This window comes from Paramormyrops kingsleyae, chromosome 9, assembly GCF_048594095.1.
Source record: "Paramormyrops kingsleyae isolate MSU_618 chromosome 9, PKINGS_0.4, whole genome shotgun sequence".
Classification (NCBI taxonomy): Eukaryota; Metazoa; Chordata; class Actinopteri; order Osteoglossiformes; family Mormyridae; genus Paramormyrops; species Paramormyrops kingsleyae.
This window is the reverse complement of record NC_132805.1, coordinates 2,536,680-2,556,743: the sequence shown is the minus strand read 5'-3', so window position 1 is coordinate 2,556,743 and position 20,064 is coordinate 2,536,680. Positions and strand designations below refer to the sequence as shown.

At 43.7% G+C, this 20,064-nt stretch overlaps 1 protein-coding gene across 4 annotated transcripts in view; it reads right to left on the bottom strand.

Annotated features, from left to right (window-relative positions):
* Positions 1 to 17,292, bottom strand: part of LOC111839084 (retinoic acid receptor beta-like) — a 28,719-nt gene extending 11,427 nt beyond the window's left edge. Inside the window, exons 1-3 of one of the 4 annotated variants that reach the window (XM_023802701.2) lie at positions 16,603 to 17,292; positions 8,155 to 8,303; positions 2,441 to 2,582 (exon numbers count right to left, since the gene is read on the bottom strand). In XM_023802701.2, coding sequence (XP_023658469.1) covers positions 2,441 to 2,582; positions 8,155 to 8,303; positions 16,603 to 16,759 — 448 coding nt within the window. In that variant the 5' untranslated portion in view covers positions 16,760 to 17,292. Of the gene's footprint in view, positions 1 to 2,440; positions 2,583 to 8,011; positions 8,094 to 8,154; positions 8,304 to 8,680; positions 8,859 to 9,963; positions 9,980 to 16,602 lie in introns of those variants that run through there. The other 3 variants (XM_023802704.2, XM_023802703.2, XM_023802702.2) reach the window with 3 other exon arrangements.
* Positions 17,293 to 20,064: the final 2,772 nt, after the last annotated feature.

Genomic DNA, 20,064 nt, shown 5'->3' with positions numbered 1-20,064 from the left:
GCCAATAAAAGGAGAATGGAAACCCCGCTTTTCCTACAACGGTTCAGCTTTCTGAAATTATCGAGAGTCAAAGCCATGAAATATGGGATTTATTACAGAGCTCATCCTGGTAAATAAACTGAATGCTGATGCAAACTAATATTTATGAAAATATTAGCATGATTCAGACAGCTTGATTTGTAATGCATGTACGATAGGTAACCATGTTAAGAACTGCAGCAGAAAACCATCTTCATTAAAAGATGTGATCTTATTGCCGATTAAATCAGTCCTCTACTTTGTAGACACACGTGTGCTTCACAGCTGCATGGACAGGTAGAATCTTTCAGCAACGCAAACGACCTTGCGGCACTCAAACTAAATTGCAGTAAATCTTTTATTATAATTTTCTTTATTTACCGAACCACGCGTAGCTAATTAAAAATGACTCCGAGCAATAGTATGAGTAGATAAAAAAGCAAAAGTTAGATTAGAGTGATTGTGAAATGAAATATTCATAGGGCATCGGAGCTTAAATATAATTTGCTCGAAGGCACAGTGCACGAGCGCTAGGATCTGGAGGCCGGAAGCAGATGGAGAGAGAGACGGCAGTTCCAGTTAGCTCTGGTCAGGCTGAGGGCTGCCTGGTGTTTATCGCGCGTTAAGAGAAACACCCACAGGTGGGGCTGAGCGACCCCATCCTCTGGGAGAAGGTAACGCGGATGACGGAAATGCACGGGGTTAAGATGAAGGCCATTGATCCGTCACGTTAGAGTGAAATACTGCCTGGAATCACTGGGGATATCCGTCGGCAGAGCAATGAAGCGGGGCCCGTGATTTAGGAAGTACAGAAGACTGTGTGATGGGCAAATCACTCTGTGTAATTACCATGGACTGAAACCAAATTACTGCCACATGGAAAAATGGCCAACCACAGCGAAAACCTCATAGAGCCCGAACATTCAAATGATCCATTGGACAGAAAGCCATGAACATAAATGGATATTTAATATGCACCAAAGGGAAAGATAAATCCCAAGCAGGATCCTATCACCTACAAGCAGGAATAATGTTTTTGCTTCACACATACTATAACACACATCACCTACATTCTCTGCCGGCATTACGGTTTAATCAGTATAATCAATAACCTGGTAACAATCAGCCGAATCTGCGATGTCTTGATATGGCTTTTGACCCGTCCCATATGAAGGTTGCCCCTCGCTAACCAGGTCCCTCACCTGACAAAGAGAATAACACGGCGTTGCCTCAACATTACGTCACCTACCGGCAATTTCCAAGACACAGTCATTGACCCAAGATGTACAAAGGTCACCAAAGGAATATTTGTAGAGCAAACTAAACGGCACGAGCGTGGTGTCTAATTACGGATATAGTTTTGCTACTGGTCACAGCTGAATAAACCATACGCGCTATAAGTATGACTCATATGAGCCGCCCGTGCATGTACTGCTGTCATTGTTAATTTAACTGAGACGTCTGACTGCAGAAAACCTGACACCTTTTGAATACAGTCACTTTAAGTGGTGTTCAGAGTCCTTTATTAAATATATCTTCTGCCACGGTGAACTTACAGGGGCTGGGAGAAGAGGGACAGCACCAAACGAAAGGAGACACAACTGGGTTGCAAACAGCAGCTAGCGTAGAACATTATTTTTTGTATACCTATGGCTTAATCACCGAATATAATCGGCAATAATTTCGTTAAGTGGAGCGGTGCCTTCAAACTAAAGTTTGCTTGCTTCCACGGGCGATTTCGCTGGGACCGTGACTCAGTGTACTTAAAACAAATGATGGAAATTGATTTTATGCTTTGGGTTGAAAAACCCAAAACGGTAAAAGAAGCTGGATCTCGGCCGTAGGAAGTGTTTCTCGTACGTCGGGTTGTAATGCCATCACGGGGCTGCAAATAACCTGCAGTAAAATCACGAACCGTAGTGATGCTGGCACCAGAAGATAGCAATTACAGCCACTGGAGTGTGTGAATATTCAATTACCAGCTCCATCACCTTCCCTAAATTGACTTACATTATAATTTTATAAGTTAGTCTAATATTTAATAATGTTGGCTACCAGCTCAAAGTGCATTGTGGGTAAAGAGCAGGAGAGGTTACACCAGGCGACTCAGAATTCACAGAGCGCTTACAGAGTTCATACTCTCAGGGCTTCTGACCTACTTTCAACCCGTCAGAGGGCAAACACCTTTAAAACGAACCGACGAACAAGTGCTGATCGTTTAAACCGCGGCCTGTCACACACTGCGGGCCCATCAACCCCAGGACCCAAGAGTGATGCCTTTACAAAGCGGTGACACCTTAAAAAGGGGATCATCTATTCTATCTGGGAGGAAAGTGGAACAAAGACAACGACGGGGACTGGGTGGAACGCTGACGAAGAGCTTAGAAATCGAGTTTTGAGCACCTGGGCCAATGACACTCACACTCTTTGGACATTCCCACGGTGAAGCATCTCTGCAGACGACAGTACTGACAGCGGTTCCTCGTAACCTTGTTGATGATGCAGTTCTTGTCCCTGTGGCATGTGTAGACCATGTTCTTCTGGATGCTTCTGCGGAAGAAACCCTAGAGATAAAGAAGGAGACGAATGGGAAGCCAATCAGACGCCCAGACTCTATGATGATGGCTGCTATCAAACAACGTTATGGACGCTCTTTCTGACATCCCTGCTTTGTTCCTTTTCCTCATTTTCATCTAAATGCAGCAGCGATATTTCCGCTCTGCGAATTTTCATTTTGCAGTGATGCAACGTCAGGATTTGTACGCACTGCAGGACGCATGTAGGAGAAGTGACACCTCTCGGCATATGGTGTCCTGTCATTGGTTGCTAACCAGCTAAGCTAACGCTTTCTCTAACCAGCTAAGCAGAGACCCTCGCACATGCTAATTACTTATGTAATATATGCAGGTTAGTGCTCATGGTTTCAGTGTAACACGAACAGATGGAAGAAGTAGCGCAACGCGGTAAGATGAGAGTTTCCAAAAAATTCAGACATAGCCAGCTGCTAACTTCAGCTGTTTGGTTTCGGAAGGTGACCTGATTCTAAGACACCTGGCTGTTCAAATTTTAATTGAACTGAATTTTTGCTCTAATGAGTTTCATAAAAAAAAAATACGCATTTTTATTCAAGCCTAAAGAAAATGCATATGACTACATAGTTTTAACCACGTGTGGTAAGTGAAATAAAACAATAAAAGAAATTAATTTAATCTAGGTCCTAGGAAATAACCAAAATGCATTTTGAAAGTATGCTTTAAGTACTATATTTATGAAGAAAATATTAAATCAAAACAAAGTATACTGAATTTACAGAACGCTTACAGAATGATGTTGAAGAATATGCAGATCTACAATTTTATTTTTAACACAGGAAAAACATTTTATTTGCAATGATCTTAGAAGATTCATTGTCCGCCTCTACTGGTAACGCGCCCTGCGTCTACACGTCACAATGGCGGGGAGACGTGTGCTAATCACGCACATGTGCATCACCTGTCAGGAGCGATACTTTTTTCTGAGGTAACAGACCTCGAACAAGACATTTCGATAAGCTCTGCGAGTTATGAGCGAGCGAAAAACGCTGGCCTAACGTACCATAAAAAGCCTTTGATATCGCACGGCGAAGCTAGTCTCTGGAACGCAGTCAAGCTCCGACTTGTGCCAGTTTTCGTTCCACTCGCTGGGCACGTCATCGAGCTCTTCAGAAGTAATGCCAAGGCACTGGACTTCCTCAGCTAATGGGCCGGGTCCAGCTTACCCAGTGCCTCATCCAAGAGAGCCACCACTGGTGCCAGATTACTGGTGGAAACCCTATATGGTCCACCTGGGAACGCTGTGCTCTTCCTCAACCTGATTTCCTTCTATAAACAATGCCTTCATTGGAGTCATTATCTTTCATCTTGTTTTGGTAATGGGGAGGCTAAGGTGTCGTATGTGGCCGTGGAATATATGGAATTCTCATTTACAGCTTAAAAAAAACAGTGACATACATCAATTATTTACCGCTCGCCATTGTAGCCGCCTGTGTTTCCCGAGCATTCAGGGCCGGCCGAGAGAATCAGATTAGTTTTCATTCTTAATTGTGTTGACAGCTTATCGCTACCGCCGAAAGTGGAGAGGGACACCTGAAACCAGGAAGAGTGGCAGCGAAAAGGGGGCAATTAAACTGGGCTATTGCTTACACTTCAAGTTTGCCAGACAAGGAGAAAAGGCCGCTCTATTACCAGGGCAGAGTGAGAGATGAAGAAGAAAAATAAACTGTTTGTTTTTCGGTTTTTTTTGGAGGGGGTGTATTTCTCTGTTGAGCAGCAAAAAGGTGACGACAAGGTGAGGGATCCCTGACAGGGAGGCAGCGAGAACATACACGCCGAGGCTACGGCTATATGAAAGGAACCCAAAGTGTACAAAGATGGGCTTTGTTGCCGGGACGAACATAAAACCCCCACAGATAACACGCTAGACCTGGAGGGACGCTGTTAAATAGCAGCTTTCAACGCCATAAAAAGCAGAAAAATAATGCAAGGGAGCCACAGTGTCACACTTATCAGCCGGTCTGACTCAGCGAGGTCTAACCACAGTGTCAGTGATAGAAAAATCTGCACCTTTCACTGTAATGACACATGATAAGGCAGCGTGATAGAATGGAATAACAGCGCCTTGTCCAATCGGAGCCGCCGATGCCGCCCTGACTCGTCGCCCGGCCGCACCTTTGTTGTCGTGCGCTCGTTCGCTCCCCATATCTGGCTCCAAAACAGAGAGCTTTCAGAGAGCCCCGCGGACACTAGCGGAAAATGAATAACAGATGTCTGTCGTCTGTGTGTACCGACAAGTCCCCGTGTAACCCACGGTGCAGATAAACAGTTTTCAATTTCCCCAAAATGACGAAACGAGGCCCCTTCTGTGACATCTGCCATTCTGCGCTTTCCCAAACCGCACAGGGCTCGACGGGAAGGAGAACGATGTGGTCAAGCCAATTTCCTCGAAAGGAGACAGAAGTGCATTGTGGGAAAACAGAAAAAGCAAAACGGAATTTCAGCAGTCGTTCCTCTGGCTTCCTGGCGCGTGTTCATTTTTATGTTTGCCTGGTGGCACGTCTAAGTTTAAAAATCACACAGAATTGTAAAGATATTCATTGTTCTGACACATCCAGGGCAAACTTTTACATAGAAATACGGTCCAGGATGGCAGAAGTGAAAAACACCGAAAAACACAGACAATATTGCAAACCATTTTGGATTATTTCTGAAGGTACGTGAAGTTTTACTAATTCTGAACTTGTACACGCCACAGCGAGCACAAAAGTCAGAACCACCTGAACTAAGTTGTGATTTTCACATCCCTCTCCTTTATGCAGTGAGATACTAACTCAGAAGGTTCCACTGATGGCAATAATCATCCATCCATCTTCCAAGGCTGTGCGTCCTCTGCTGGGTCACGGTGGTCCAGAGCCGATCCCACAAGCTATGGCAACTTCCTGCTTCTCCTGCTGTCTCACACCTTCAGGGCTGGGGGCTGAGACCCTGTCTAGGCTGCATGTGGAGCTTGGATGTTCTCTCTCTGTTGTGTGTTTCATGACTTTCCCCCCACATTTCAAAGACATGCAGTTAGACCAGTGTGGTCTTTGGGAACCAGAGACAGTCTATGCTTTTTGCTCCCAAAATGTGGAGCACGGAGGGAGCGAAAACATGGACCGGCTGCGGGTCCCCGAGGAGCGGATTGGGGAACATTGACTTAGGTGTTTCTAAACTGCCTGTAACATGACCGTGTGCATGTGCCTGGAGATGGACTGGCGAACCATGCAAGGTGAACCCAAGCCCTGTGCCTGATGCTGCCTGGGACTGGCTCCGGGTCCGCCAGTGACCCTACCCAGGACAAGCGATCGGAAGATGGATGGATGTGCTCTACGCTCCGTCACACCATCCTATGTGGACAGCAGCAGACAGTAAGCTCAGAGCAGAGTCTAACGACGCTCACGCTCGGCCATCCCTGAATATGGTTAAACATCTGCTGCCTCCATATGCTCCGTCATACTTATTAAAATGTGAGATTTCTCAAGGGCTTCATCTTGTGTCAAATCATTTAAATAAGCAGAACTTTGGATTGTTTCTCATTAGTTTTGAGGCAGGCTGAGTGGACCGGCCACGTGAGGCAAGGCCAACAGCACTTGGGTTCAAACTCATGTGCATGATTAGATCAGAATGATATTCTATTAATCCCTGTGGAGAAATGCCCTTTCTGATTTACCATTCATGCTCTCTATGAGACACACAGACAAATACACAGGTGAGAGATGGGCTGGGGGGGGTCAGCCAGCATGTATTGCCCCCGGAGCTGGCGGTTAAGGGCCTTGCTCAGGACAGCAATGGTGACATCACTCTGGCAGCCATGGGATTTGAACCTTAACCTTCCAATCACAGCAACAGAGGCCCAACCCTCAGTCACACCCAGCCCTACGCATAGCTGCCCAGCGTGCTAATGAATGCTGATGGAGCCGCTCATCTCATCAACCCATGCAAACAAAAAGAAGCTGTGACTAATGTCAAACATTAGCCTTTAGTGCTTAGCAGCACAATCTGCTACCAGAACAAGAAAAACAAGCGGAAAAGAGGAAACTGATTTTTTTTTATTTTTAAATGCCATTATTCCTGAAATACTGGAAATAGAAAACCCACAACAGGGTATTTAAATTAAACCAGTTAACCTGCCTCTGTCTTGGATCTGCGGGTCACCTAAAAGGTAACGTTTGGTGACATTCAGTTTATGTTTGCATGGGTTTTTACAGCGACGATGGGATGGATGAAAATAAACCACTTTATGAAGAGGGAGATCCAAGCAAGCTGGCTGAAATCTGCTTAGTCCCTGCTGGAGATAACGAATGGCCAGACTCATGGGTGTAAATTACTAGAACCGGCCAATAAAGCCTCCCCCCCAAATAATCATATTGTCATGATGAATGGGTGAGGACCTCAACCCCCTCAATATTCAATCCAAAGTTAAGCCCTTGGCCAGACTAGTGCAACACCTACTTCACAGCTAGTAATGTCACATGTGAAAGGCAAGGAAGGAAACGCAACAAAAAACAGCCACCAGGAGAGGTGACCGAGCGGAATGTGTCGCCATTCATGCCCGGTTCCAGACGTGACCCGGTCGGCACCCGGGAGGTGAATCAACCAGGCCAGTCGCCTGACTGCGTAAATTCCGGCGCATTTGCTTCCCGTGAACAGCTAGCCGCATAATTGGCGAGTGTAAATCGCTTAAAAATAAACACATTAAATATTGATAAGACGGTGCGGGGAGAGAAAAAATATGGTCCAATTCCATGGTATTTATTCTAGTGACTTTTCTCTTCGCCCTTATTCCTTGAGCATTAAGCTTTTACCGTAACTGGCAATAAGAAGGGATTCTCAGAAATGCGTCACAATTTTTAAAGACATACACCTGCCGTGGACAAGTAATTGTCAGATAAGAGTTCGACGTCTTCTGTTAGATACGAAATGTGTTTTATTCTGTCCGCCTTACACTGTGAAACCGCAAGGTTTAATACCGAGACGCGCCCAAAATGCACCCCAGATATTCCGCTTTAAAGCGCGTCCATTTCTGCACAGTACTGCTCATTTTCTGCATTGGATTGGGTTATTTAAAAAAAAAATAAACAGCAGACCTCTGTTCTGGCTTGCTTACAAATATTATATATATATATAAACACTTTGGAGCTTGTCACATCTCACATAACACGAAGGCTCATTGCACAACAATTTACACACAGTGCGTTTTTCTAGCGAAAGCTGAATCATCGAAGTTCACACAAGCGCACGGACTGGCGATAACCGGAAAAAAGTAATTTCCTATAATAAAAAAATGAAGGAAAACCCCGCTATATTGCACTGGCTTGGTGTGAATCGGTAATTCCTTGCAGTTTCCTTCATTTGCTTTGTGGTAATGGTGACGGTGAAAGGGGAAACCCGGCATGATGCGCATTTTAAGCGCAGCTCACCTGCCTGGATAGAAAGCGGGGCTGCATTCGGGGTTCAATGAGGCAAGAAAGAAACAATAGCTACGGGAGGTCTACATGTCAGCTGTGGTTTATGTATGTCATTTATTCTTGTTCCTGAGCGGCGCCGGGGCGGGGAGCCTCACCTTGCAGCCCTCGCAGGCGCTGACCCCGTAGTGGTATCCCGAGGACTTGTCCTGGCACACGAAGCAGGGCTTGTAGATGCGCGGCGGGGGCAGCGGAGACGGCGGGCTCGGTACCAGCTCCTCCGAACTGCTGCTCCGAGTCTCCACGGCTGCCGGGACACAAGGGCGATAATCCGCGGATTACAGCAGCGAGGGCCTCCGATCGTGCATATAACAAGAATATATATAAGAATATATAGACCTAATCAACAATGACCATGGTGCAGTGTCATTTTTTATGTGCTTTTTTCTCAGTAACATTTTATATCGAATTAAACCAGTATTCGAATATATACTAACACTGACATGTACATAGAATACATTCAAAATAAAATTTCACCATTTTCAAATGTTTTGCTTACTTATGTTTATATAAGAAGTAGAGACTTCTGTTGCAGATCAATGATTAGAATAGAATATGAATATATCTGTTATAGAATTCATCAGGAAACATAAAGGTTTTTGACAAAATTATATAGACATTTACCTATTTTGGCAGTTATGATTGTAAACGGAGTAACAGTTTACGAACCAGGCAATAATACTATAGTACTACATTTAGTCATTAGTCCGCAGCGTTTTGTTTCGTTGGTTCCTGTTTGGTTTGCTAAAATGCATAGACTCGAATCCCGGTTAAGCACTGCCCCGCTGATCCTGGATCAGCTACACAAGTGGGTGGGCGGGCGCTCCCCTTTAATCCTACACCTTCGGTAGAAAGCACTTCGTGGTCAGAGGGCACAGAATAATCTTTGCTTTTAGGGGCATATTTGGGCGACTTAAGCCTGGCATTTAATAAACGGAAACAGCAAGAAAGCTAGATTTGATGCTGGTCATAGTTTTGGCTGTATCTTTTCGGTCACACCAAGGTCCAAGTGCAAAAATCCTGAAATGTTTCTCCTAGTTCGAGGTAAATCGACAAGCCCCCCCCCCCTCCCCCCGCAGCCTGACACCACTGGTGCAACAGCAGCGGATCAACTGCTTAATGAAGATTATGATTATGAACAAAATTGCTGTATATTTACAGCACTGTGGGGTTTCTTTTTTGCAGGGTAAAATAAGGTTTTAAGGTTTTCAGCCATAAAAATACACGCGTTTTGTTTAGTTAGGGCATATAGGCCTATCTGAGCCCGTGGATTATTCCGGGTCTGTGAGGACACCTGTATCTTTCTTTAGCTTTCTCTGTGGGGACAGTGCGAGGGAGCAGTGCTTCCACTAGCCGAAGGCTCTTCTTTGTGTGTTTTTTTCTTTTTCTTTCCGTGACCTCCTCCTACTAAATACCAGCTATGCTGTCTCTTCTTACTAAAGAACATGTGTCATTTTACTCTTTTCCATGTCATTAGAAAGCCGTCATTCTTCCAGCGAATGCGCTAACCAGTCAATGTTTTCCTTTTCGATCTACCCAAGTCCGTGTTTTCGGTTTTATTATTAGATTTTTTTTCTGTAAAATTCGTTAACAATCCAGAATTGTTATTTTGACCTTAACTGCGCAATGAACCTAAGCCCGGAATGACGCAGCCTTAAGCAAAAACACACATAAATCTTTAATAGCATCTCTATAAAGAGGTTGTACCACTTTCTTGATAAAAGGCGAGATAAGTGGGTAGGTGCATACTCAGAGTATATTTAGAGCATATTTAGAGCGTGTGGTGAAAAAAAATTGTTATTTGACAGGTTAAGTGACATTTAATTCCTAGCCACTGTACATCTTGAAAGGCGATTGATTGGGGACCACAAATGGCCTCCAATCCAAAACCTCCTATATCTGCTAACCTTGAACACGGTGCTGGGGGCCAGCAGATGGGAGCTTTTCATTGCCACTCAGGTGGGGGTTTTCTTCAGTCCATTTTCTGAACATCGACCCACAGATTATAATCCGTAGCCAAAAAAAAGAGGTTTCTTCTAAATACAAGGTCACCAAAGTAGACGTGGACTAAGTCGGAAGAGTAACACTTCATTTTAAGGTAATATTTATCAAGGTTTTTCTAGGTTTGCTTTCAGAGTCCTACTTTTTAAGCAGAGAAATATAAAATGAATACATAAATAAGCTATATTTTATGAACTGCTTGTTCATGTTTATAGACTAGTTATAAATAAAATTATATATAATCCCTTTGGGTATAATTTACAGTTCATAATACTAGGTCCCTCAAATAAAGACACTGTTAACATGAGGCATAACCATGCAAGAAGTTTTGCACTATCCTCAGTCATAAATCTCTCACCTTAAACACCCAGTGTAATATGAAAATGAGGTACCGTTTTTTATATAACCCAAAACAGGGACGCCTGCAATTTTTAGACACTGCTGGAGTCTAGTGCAACAACGGCACCAGAACTCAGGCAAACTTTTCAATTACGTGTATGTAAGTGCACAACATGTACATGAATTCTCTGTATCTGTGGATATAAACTAAGGAACAGCAATGTCTAAGAACACAAGGAGAGCCAACCAGAGCTCGGATTTTTATTGCCATCTCTGTTGGCCAGACCTCATTTCACACTTGAAATTCACACAGGAAAGGAATGTGCAATGTAGTTTATCCAGATGGACAAATCACTGATGCGCAACACAGGAGGGGGGGGGGGGGGGACAACAACAGATCACATGAAATGCCTTTTTTTTCTTGCTGTATAGCAATAGATTTAAGGAACCACTTAAATCTGCAAGGCGACTTCTAGGCTGGGCTAACACAACCATTAGATGAATAAAGATAGCTGGCATGTAACTGAATGGGAGCCCTTTTAGAGGAGTAAGAAAAATTGCTGGTGTCTTTCCCTTGAACTCTTAGCCCCCAGCTGAACCTGCAGTCAGGGTCAGACAGGAAAACACACCAATTAATGGCCGTTCTCCGTACGGCGCAGGCAAAACCAAGTTCCAAACTTGCCGCTCGGCCACAAACGTTCCGAGGCTCTCTGTGTCTCACGGTTCCTTGAGAGGACGAGACGCAGTGGTTCCTGTAGGTTTAGGACAGCCCCCTTTTTCATTAGTGGGCCTAATGACTTGAGTGCAGCACGAAATACTTCCTTCCCACGACACCTCCGGCCTTCCAGCTGCCTCACTCCGTCGGGGAAGTGCGGAGACGGTCAAAGAAAAGATGGCGCTCCAGAAGGAGTTTCTAGTTTTGGTCTCTAGAATTCTGAAGCGTTTAAGCAGCAGAACATTCAGGGTAAAGCCACGCTGATGTTTACCATGTTTCTGGACCATGACAAAGCAGAGCCTGAAACACCCCCAATGACCAGATTGTAGAAGGTGACATTCCAGCAAGGTCAACTACCCCCATATAACAGAAAAACAACACTGTGATAAAACACCAGGGCATTGAATGAGTACGGCAGTGAGGCAGCTTTTAAAACCGGAGCGAAGGACCACTGTAGTCTCAAAAAGAAAGGGGAAGTGAGGATTTGGGAAAAAAGTGTATGCAGCACCCTGCAAAAGGCAGTCACAGCAAATGACGTTTAAATGATCTTCATGTCATCTATGATGTCTGTCGCAGTGTGTTGGCTTAGACATTCCGAAACCTCTCTTAAAACCTATACATTATTTGCACCTTCCAATGCACGCGTGCATTTTTGACTTGGCACCCTCTGATTGGCTAATCAATACCTCATTAAGTTATTTGATGAATTGAATTAATTGAGCCGGTGGTGAAATGTAACAAATGCATGGAATGGTTGGGGTGACCCTGAGGAGAGTTTTGGGAAAGAAACCACGTTCATCTAGCTGTCCAGCGAGATATTACTGACTCTTTGTAGATCTGAAGAAATTCTTGTTCATTATTATTCTGCTACTGTTAATTTTCATGTGTTCTAATGTTAATTTGTTTTTCTTTTTCTGAGCAAGCTTACTGAGCAAATAAATTGCTTTAAACATTTTCTTTGACTGCCTAAGTCTTTTGCACAGTTGCACAGTGCTGTATATTTTTCTCAGATCAGCAATAAAAGTACTTCAGAGCCCAATGTCAGGCAAGTGGGGCAGCGGAGGGGGGGGGAGGGAGCTCAGTATGTAAAGACGGAAAGCACAGGGAGTCTGAAGCGGCTTTCCCTCACACCATCCCTGTATTTCACTGCATAGAGTCTATTCAAACTTCCCTTTTATGTCTAAGAAAAACCTCCAGAGATTTCTGGCGGCGATGGAGTACCAACTTTCTTGTGCTGCAATTCCACCGCTAACGGGATTCTAAAAAAGCTGCACCTGCAGGAGATCGTTGCACCCAAAGCACTGTTAAAAGACAGAATGGCATTGAAGAAAGAATGCTTTCTCACAAGGCTTAGGTCTGGGGTTGACTCTCCGGTGACCCTGCCTTGACCTCACGGAGACCGTCCTGACCGGGTCATGCTGTCGATGACGTAAGCACTAACCCAAGCTAATTGCCATTAGCCAACATAACTGTATTTATTCAGTGATAGCACAGCCATTTGGAACCCTCTCAAAAATAATATTCATGATCAATGCTACCATTATTTAAAATACTCAGTTACCACTGCACTTGGTTCTTCTAGCCAGTACTGGGTAGGATCCACTTTTGCTTCCAGAACTGCATTAAGGGTAGACAAGCCTTGCGCTCATCCTGTAGGTGATATTTCTGCACTTGTTGCCTTAAGATTAACTCTGCCCATCCACCTCTGACCTCTCTCATTACCAAGGTGATTTTGGCCACAAAAATGTCATGGGCTGGAAGTGCTTTGTTCATCACACCGTTCTCTGTAAACTCTAGATACTGTAGTGTGTGAAAATCCCAGGAGGGCTGACATGCTGGAACCAAACATAACACTGCATTCAAAAATCACTTTAATCAGGCGTCTTAGCCGTTGAAATGCTTAGCCAAACAGTAAGCACACCTCTTCACCCGGCCTGTGTGCTGTATGTATTAAGCTACAGCCACGCCATTCGCCGTGTGGAGCAGGCAGGACACTACCTGAATTAGCAAATAGGTGTAAATAGTATTCTAGCCACTAATTGTAAATCATTTCTGTTATGCAACAAATTACATCATGTGTCTATATTGATTATCAAAACTCCTGAATCAAAATTACAGAGGAGCTTAATTAAAACAACTATATAAAACCAAAATTACATTCCCACATTCAGAATAAGATATTTCTACTTGCAACCAATCGATTTGATGCCAAAAAATGGAAACACCATTCTGCTCCCTGAAAACCATGTGACATATGACCCCAAAGAGGACAGAAAAACAATTGGGACAGATCAGCTCCATTCTGTCTGCTGTTTATTTAGTCTGCACACGTACACCTGCCTGGTGGCATGGTCGGCCAAACAAACAGACGCACACATCTGCACAGGCTGGATAATGACGGTCGTATCTGCATCTTCAAGCCGGAGAACATGCAGCTAAAATCCAAAACCTCTGCAATGCTGTTAAGGGGAGAAACATGTTTTGTTTAAATGGGCCAGTTTTCGATTGATCAGCTGAACTGAAAATGGTTGGAGTAAAGATCACGCGTCCAATTTATAATTACATGAATCCATGCGGCTTTCTTGTACACATATAATTGAGGTGTAACTCAGTAATCAATAATACCAAGGCAGGGTTTTTGCACATAGCGACAAACAATGGCGTGTCTGTGTCACACAGCCTTGAGCTCATAGGGGCTGCCAGACTTTCAGCATAATTGGAAAACATCCCACAAAATTAATTCCAAAATTTCCATAAACACAATTTCATTAAAAAAAAAAAAATGCTTCCCAGTCCAGAAAATATTATGCAACTGTGATAAAATACAACAAAAACTTAAAATAACATCCATATGTATGGCAGGCTCTGATATCTGGATTCTTCTGTGTCTGAATGTAGTAAATTTAGACGGAATGAGAGGACAGGACACGGCAAAGGCAAGAGCCACAAGAGAACACAGCACATCATATGTATACACCCACACGTAGCTACACTTCCCCGTGTATCTGACACTGACAGAAAGGCTTTTCAAAAGAGTCTCCTGTCTCCTCCAACCACGCAAGCTGCTTTTCAAAGTTTACACTCTGTGAAAAAAGCTGGATTATAAATTACAGCTCTTCTATTCCGAACACCCCAGCAGCCTGTACTTAATTGTCTATTTTCTCCACAATTTTCACCGCTTAATCACACCGCTTCTATGAAGGTAACAAATAAGTAATCAGTCCTCGCCTTCCGGTTATTTTCTGTCAGCCATTACAAGAGACAGTGCTGCCCCCCCCCCCCCCCCCCCCCCCCCCCCCCGCAAAGGCTCCTCATAACGCCCTGGCCGATTAGGCAGGCTCGTGTTTACCTATGAGCACCTCTCAAAGCCAGTGCCTGAGATCTTACCATGTTTACTCCAGTTAAACTTCTTATTAATTATGCGTCAATCAGCACTTGCAAAAATACCAATGCAGAGAATACATTTTACAGCGCGGTCAGTGAAAACTGAGCTATTACCAGTGGCACTGGGCTACTATTACACATCTCCTTTAATAAATGCAGAAAATTTGTGTCCATCACACTGAAATTCTATTATTAATTTTAATGGGTGCATAGAGACCATCTCTACTTGACAGTACAAATCTCCAGTGAAAACCCGAAATGTCCAGATATGGTCACAGTCCAATAGAGCACTATTAATAATTTTTGCTTTTTCAGTAATGCGAATCCAGCCAGGGTCACAGTGGTCCAGGGTATATCACTGTAAACGCGGGGATAGACGCAGGTACCGCATGGACAAGCTTTTAACCCCAATCGGGGGCATTAGGGTAGCACATCACCGGCGACCGACACGTACGGCACATCTCTGGATTTCTGGAAGGAAACTGGAGCACCCAGAGGAAACTCACACCGGCACGAGAACATGGAGAATCCACTTTGGCAGGGCTGGAGCCAAGTGCAAAACCACAACCAGGCAGATGTGGGGGTGAGTGAACTGCCCACCCAACCACACAGCCTAATAAATCTAATATATAAAACACCGCATGCCCCCTGTGCGTCCCCTAGACCAGCCTCCCCGGAGGGTATACCTGAGGGTTGGTTTTAAAACCGGTTATTTGGAATCACCCAATTTCTCGCGCAGAATATATTTAAAAAGTACTGAATTAATGAACCTCTGCTGTAACTATAACAATCTGTGGAATGTTTAGGGGGGGAAACGTACCGTACCATAACGATCAGAGACCATAAAAACACCTTCTAACAGAACATCTAACTTCTCTGCGCCCCATCTCTGCATCCAAAACAATGCAGGGACAGTTTTATGATTAGAAGGGAAACACCGGGGTTCCTTCTTCAGACATATGGCTAAATGTAATACGTGCAAGCGCTGTCTGTGTTTGATTAAATCACTTTGCCATAGACTAACCTGACTGGCTCACCTGACATATGTTCACATATGTGCTCCTAAACGAGGAAAAACCTAACTCAGGAAACAAAGGGGATTCATTCACTTTGAATCAGGCTCCGGCTTTACGGCTATTCATTGACGGTGAACTGCTTTTTCCCAGGTTCCTATTAAAAATGCCAATAATAACTTTTTATGTAAATTAGGGATACATCCTGCAGGCTTTCTCTGTAAACCTAACCAGCCCCGCAAAATGCCCAGAGCTGAGACATACAATCTGTAGTTTTTCTCATGACTGCAGTAAAAATGTACTTATTACCATAGTTACTATTATTACCTTTAACGCCGAGCGTTCGCACGCATTAATGAAAATGATATGTATAATTATGCGAGGCTGCGGGCATTTACTTTCACTGGATGAGTGATTAAGATATTGCCAGTTCAAATAAAACGAGAGTACTAAAATCTATATACTCGTGTAAATATATGCAATCTTACGTAAACCACGGTAAAACCGCTGCTGTACAAATGAAATTATGTAATCCTTTAAAAAAAACCTCTTAGAAGGCTTTTAAACATGGATAAAGGTGACAAAGAAGGCTGTGCTGACATTACAGTTTGGGTGTTGTCTGCTCACAGACATAAATATATGACGGGAATCATGGACAAAGCGCCAGGATGTCCATAACTGCAAGCTACTGGATACATGTCTGCAATAATAATATTTTTGTATAATTTTATATTATTATTATTATCATCATTAATAATAATGACAAAAATAATTAGACAACATACAACTATTCCTTTTCACTTTCACATAATGGTCAATACCTCTCTGTGACTTTGTCCTAAAGTTGCACATGCACACTTTCATATATTTTGATACATACACTTTGAGTATCACTTTCGCTGCGTGGAAACACGCACACAAGGCTGGTGTAAGTTAATTTATTTAAGGGTAAAGCGCTGCATTGTTTCACAGCGGAGCAGAATTGAGGCGAAGGCGCTATATTGCGAAAGGCTCGCCGGCAAATGCGCTCTCGGAGACCGGCTTGCATGCACGAATAATTGGGAAAAAAGAAGCAGGGAAAGAAATGAACGTACAGTGCTTGCTCCGACGATGCGGCCAGTCTGCTGGAGCTATCCCACTGAGGCATGCTTTGAGAGCCTTCTCCTGAAGCATGCATGAGGAAGGACTCGGAGAGTAAAAACCCAGCATCTGTCCAGTGCTCACTGCGATCACATCCATGCAATCAAACATGTTGTCCCGGCGCGACAGTCCCTCTTTACACGCTGTGATCTTCCAGCTCAAACCCGACTGGATTCATGTGCAAAAAAAGTCGACGCAACTCCATCAAACTCTGCCCCCTTTTTTGGCACGTCCGATCCTTGGTGTTTTTTTCCTCCCCCAAGTCTTATAATAATGAATTATGACAGACGACGCCGATAAAAGCTTGTGATTGATCCCGGCGATCGCTCGCCATTCTCCGCCCGCTCGGTGCCGCGGCCAGCCGGGATTCCCCGGTCCTTATTTCCCTTCTCGCCGGAGCATTAAATGATCTGAGCGTCTGGCGCCGTGAGCCCGATTAAAACGCATACATGCACAATTTCCATCATACACTTTCCGTATTAAAAAAGAGAAATACGGAGTCGCCCCTCGGTGACGGATGGCTCATCCGACCACGCTGCTCACCTCCTACTAGTTTTGTCGCAGGGAATGAAAGATTGGATCGCCTAATATATGCGAGTGAACTTTATATGAACCCTTGTGGCGCTGCTAACCTTCAAATGACCCAAAAGCGCTCTGACATCACCGAGTCCCACGATCCTCAGCCCGGCCGAGACGCCGCCAGCCCTGCGGCGGCATCGGGTGCTCGAACGCAGCGCTCCGACCGCGGAGGCTCCGTGGATTTATTTACCCCTTTATAAAAACAAATGAATAAATGAAACTAGTTTGATCTGAGGCAAGATGACGGAAATGTGTCCATTTCTTTGTTTCTTTAGCTGGAAGTTGCCGATAGGAACGAGAGAACCTTTGTCAAATTTAAATACCGCTAAAGACACCCGCGCGTTTTCACTTTTAGTTACAAAACAGATAGACACACACACACACACACACACACACACACACATATAATATATATATTAGCTTTACGTGGGTTAGTCGGCTCCATAGTGATGCCGATGGTTCTCTATAGCACAAGACACGTACTTTTTGTACCAGTACAGCAACGTGCTGCTGAAAGTGAGATTAAAACTGCAAAAACACGAAACCCCCTGCCGTGAGTCAGACATTATATGCGACGAGTTAAATAAAGCATGTACTGACGGATCGATCGTTAACTTTCAGCAGTTTCATTTTTGCTGGTGTTTGTCCTCAAACGCTTTGGAGCACCGTAACTGATCGATATGTTTTGCCTGTTACACGTCAGTTACTTTCTCGTTGCATCGACAAATGCATTAACACCTACCCCTCTAATGCTTGAATATTATTTTAATTTTGCATTTATGATATTTGCTGGAGATTTTGACTGCCTTATGTCGCGGGAGGAAATACCCCAAAGCGTCAAACTTATAAATGTATTTGAAGATTTTCAGCATACTTTCTTATTAATGACAGGCAGTGACATGCTATAGAGCTAATGGCAACCGGCAACATTGAATACATTTTCCCACAAAATTCTCTCATATTTCTTGCTTACAAGAGGAATATTACCATATTGGCTGTCTTAGCCATGCACATGGAATATAACAATACAAACATGGGTTTCCCTTTTTAAAACTGACTGTACTTTCTCTTAAATTAGATCTGCATGGTTTTCACGGCTTTTCAGAAAATGCAGTTAATTGAGTCATTCACGTTTTGCAGTTGCTTCAATAATTTATTGTTATTAATATTGATGAGTTAAACATAATAAAATACGATCCCACAATCCTCTGTTATGCACAAAGAGAGAATGTAATATTAAATAACAACAATTGTAACAATTTGTGCTAACAGAGGAGTGTACTTTCCCGTCTATAAAATATTAATGAAATATTTGGACCTTTCATTTCTTGCTGTGAAACATGCGTTGTGTTAATTACACTGACAAATTACAATATGTTGAATTATTCAGCTTTAAATCATTTTTTAAAAAGGCACAGGAAAGCTAAGCAGGAATTGCCTGGCATGCATTATAATCTTGGTTCTATGTTGGTTATTTGACCCATATGGAGAACTGGTTAAACCATGAGTATCCAGGATGTCCTATGATGCTTTCATGTGGAAGTCCCCATGAGCAGTCATCCATTTCGGGTGGTTATACAGCAGGAGAGCCCATCCAGAGAGCCCCATACCTCCAGCACGGTACCAGGCTCCATGCTCACTGCGACCCCGTACTGGTTCAGCGATTATTGAGGATAAATGAATGGATATTCATCTGGATTGTGGTTGCTACTTCCTTCTCCTTAAGTGTGTGGGTTTTGCACATAGCAATAGGAAAGGATACCATAAATCATAGATATAAATGAAACCACAGCCTGGTCAGACACACACAGCAATGTAGTTTTTGCCAGCTGTTTAATTCGCCTTAAATCAGACATTTTAATGAATCTGGTGCTGGAAACCAAGACTAATAGCCGCTCGCTATGCGTCTCATTAACTTGTACTGCTGCAGCTCACCGGCTTTTGACAGGCTTTCACAAAGCCAGTACTGTGGCATCGCGTTTTTTTTTTTGTTTTTTTTTTTGGAGCAATAGTTTATCAGAAGCGGCTTTCTGACCAGATGAAGAGTTGTAACGTTTTAGCCATTCTTTTCTTGTTTCTTGAATCTTTTAAAGTGTGACCCTTTGACGTATGTCATACGTAGGTCATATCTCTTACGTGGAATGCCCTGAGATGATAGATCATGCCGATGATGTTTGTTTCGTCACCCGCAATTATCTGGGTGTAGCATGATTTTCACTGAAATAAAATGAAAATGATTTTTCTTTATTAGCAAAACCGCATCTCTGAAAAGGTACAATCGTACAAAAATGCATAGGTACATTACAGATTATGCATATTTACAAAATGTGTATTTATACATGAAGTGTGTGCGGTAATGAGAATGCGTGGATCCTGTCACAATAAACAGCAGGTGCACCTTCCATAGGTATCTTCCCCTTGCTGGCTGCAGCATGGTCAACTCTGATATGTCACCAGGACTCAGGCAGCTGTTCACCTGTTGGAAACACTATTCCTTGGACTCGTTTAGAGCTGCTCAGTTTCAGGGCTTGAGTGACAGAGAGAGTGAGAGTGATCCTGCAGAGCTCCATGGTATAATAGCACCAGTGACGGGGGGGATATGGTGGCCAGTCCGCGGACACCTGCCCATTGTAACAGTAACCCTCCTCACCGTCCTCACTGGTCAGTATCGTGCTGGGAAATAAATACACCTGTACGTCTGGAGTCAGTCGAGGACCGACACTGCACACCTCGAGATCGATCCTCTATTACAGTACATACTTGGTATGCTTCTATCACAAACTGGCCAGTTGTTGTACTCCGATAAGACATAGTGATGATTATCTGATGTAAATGCA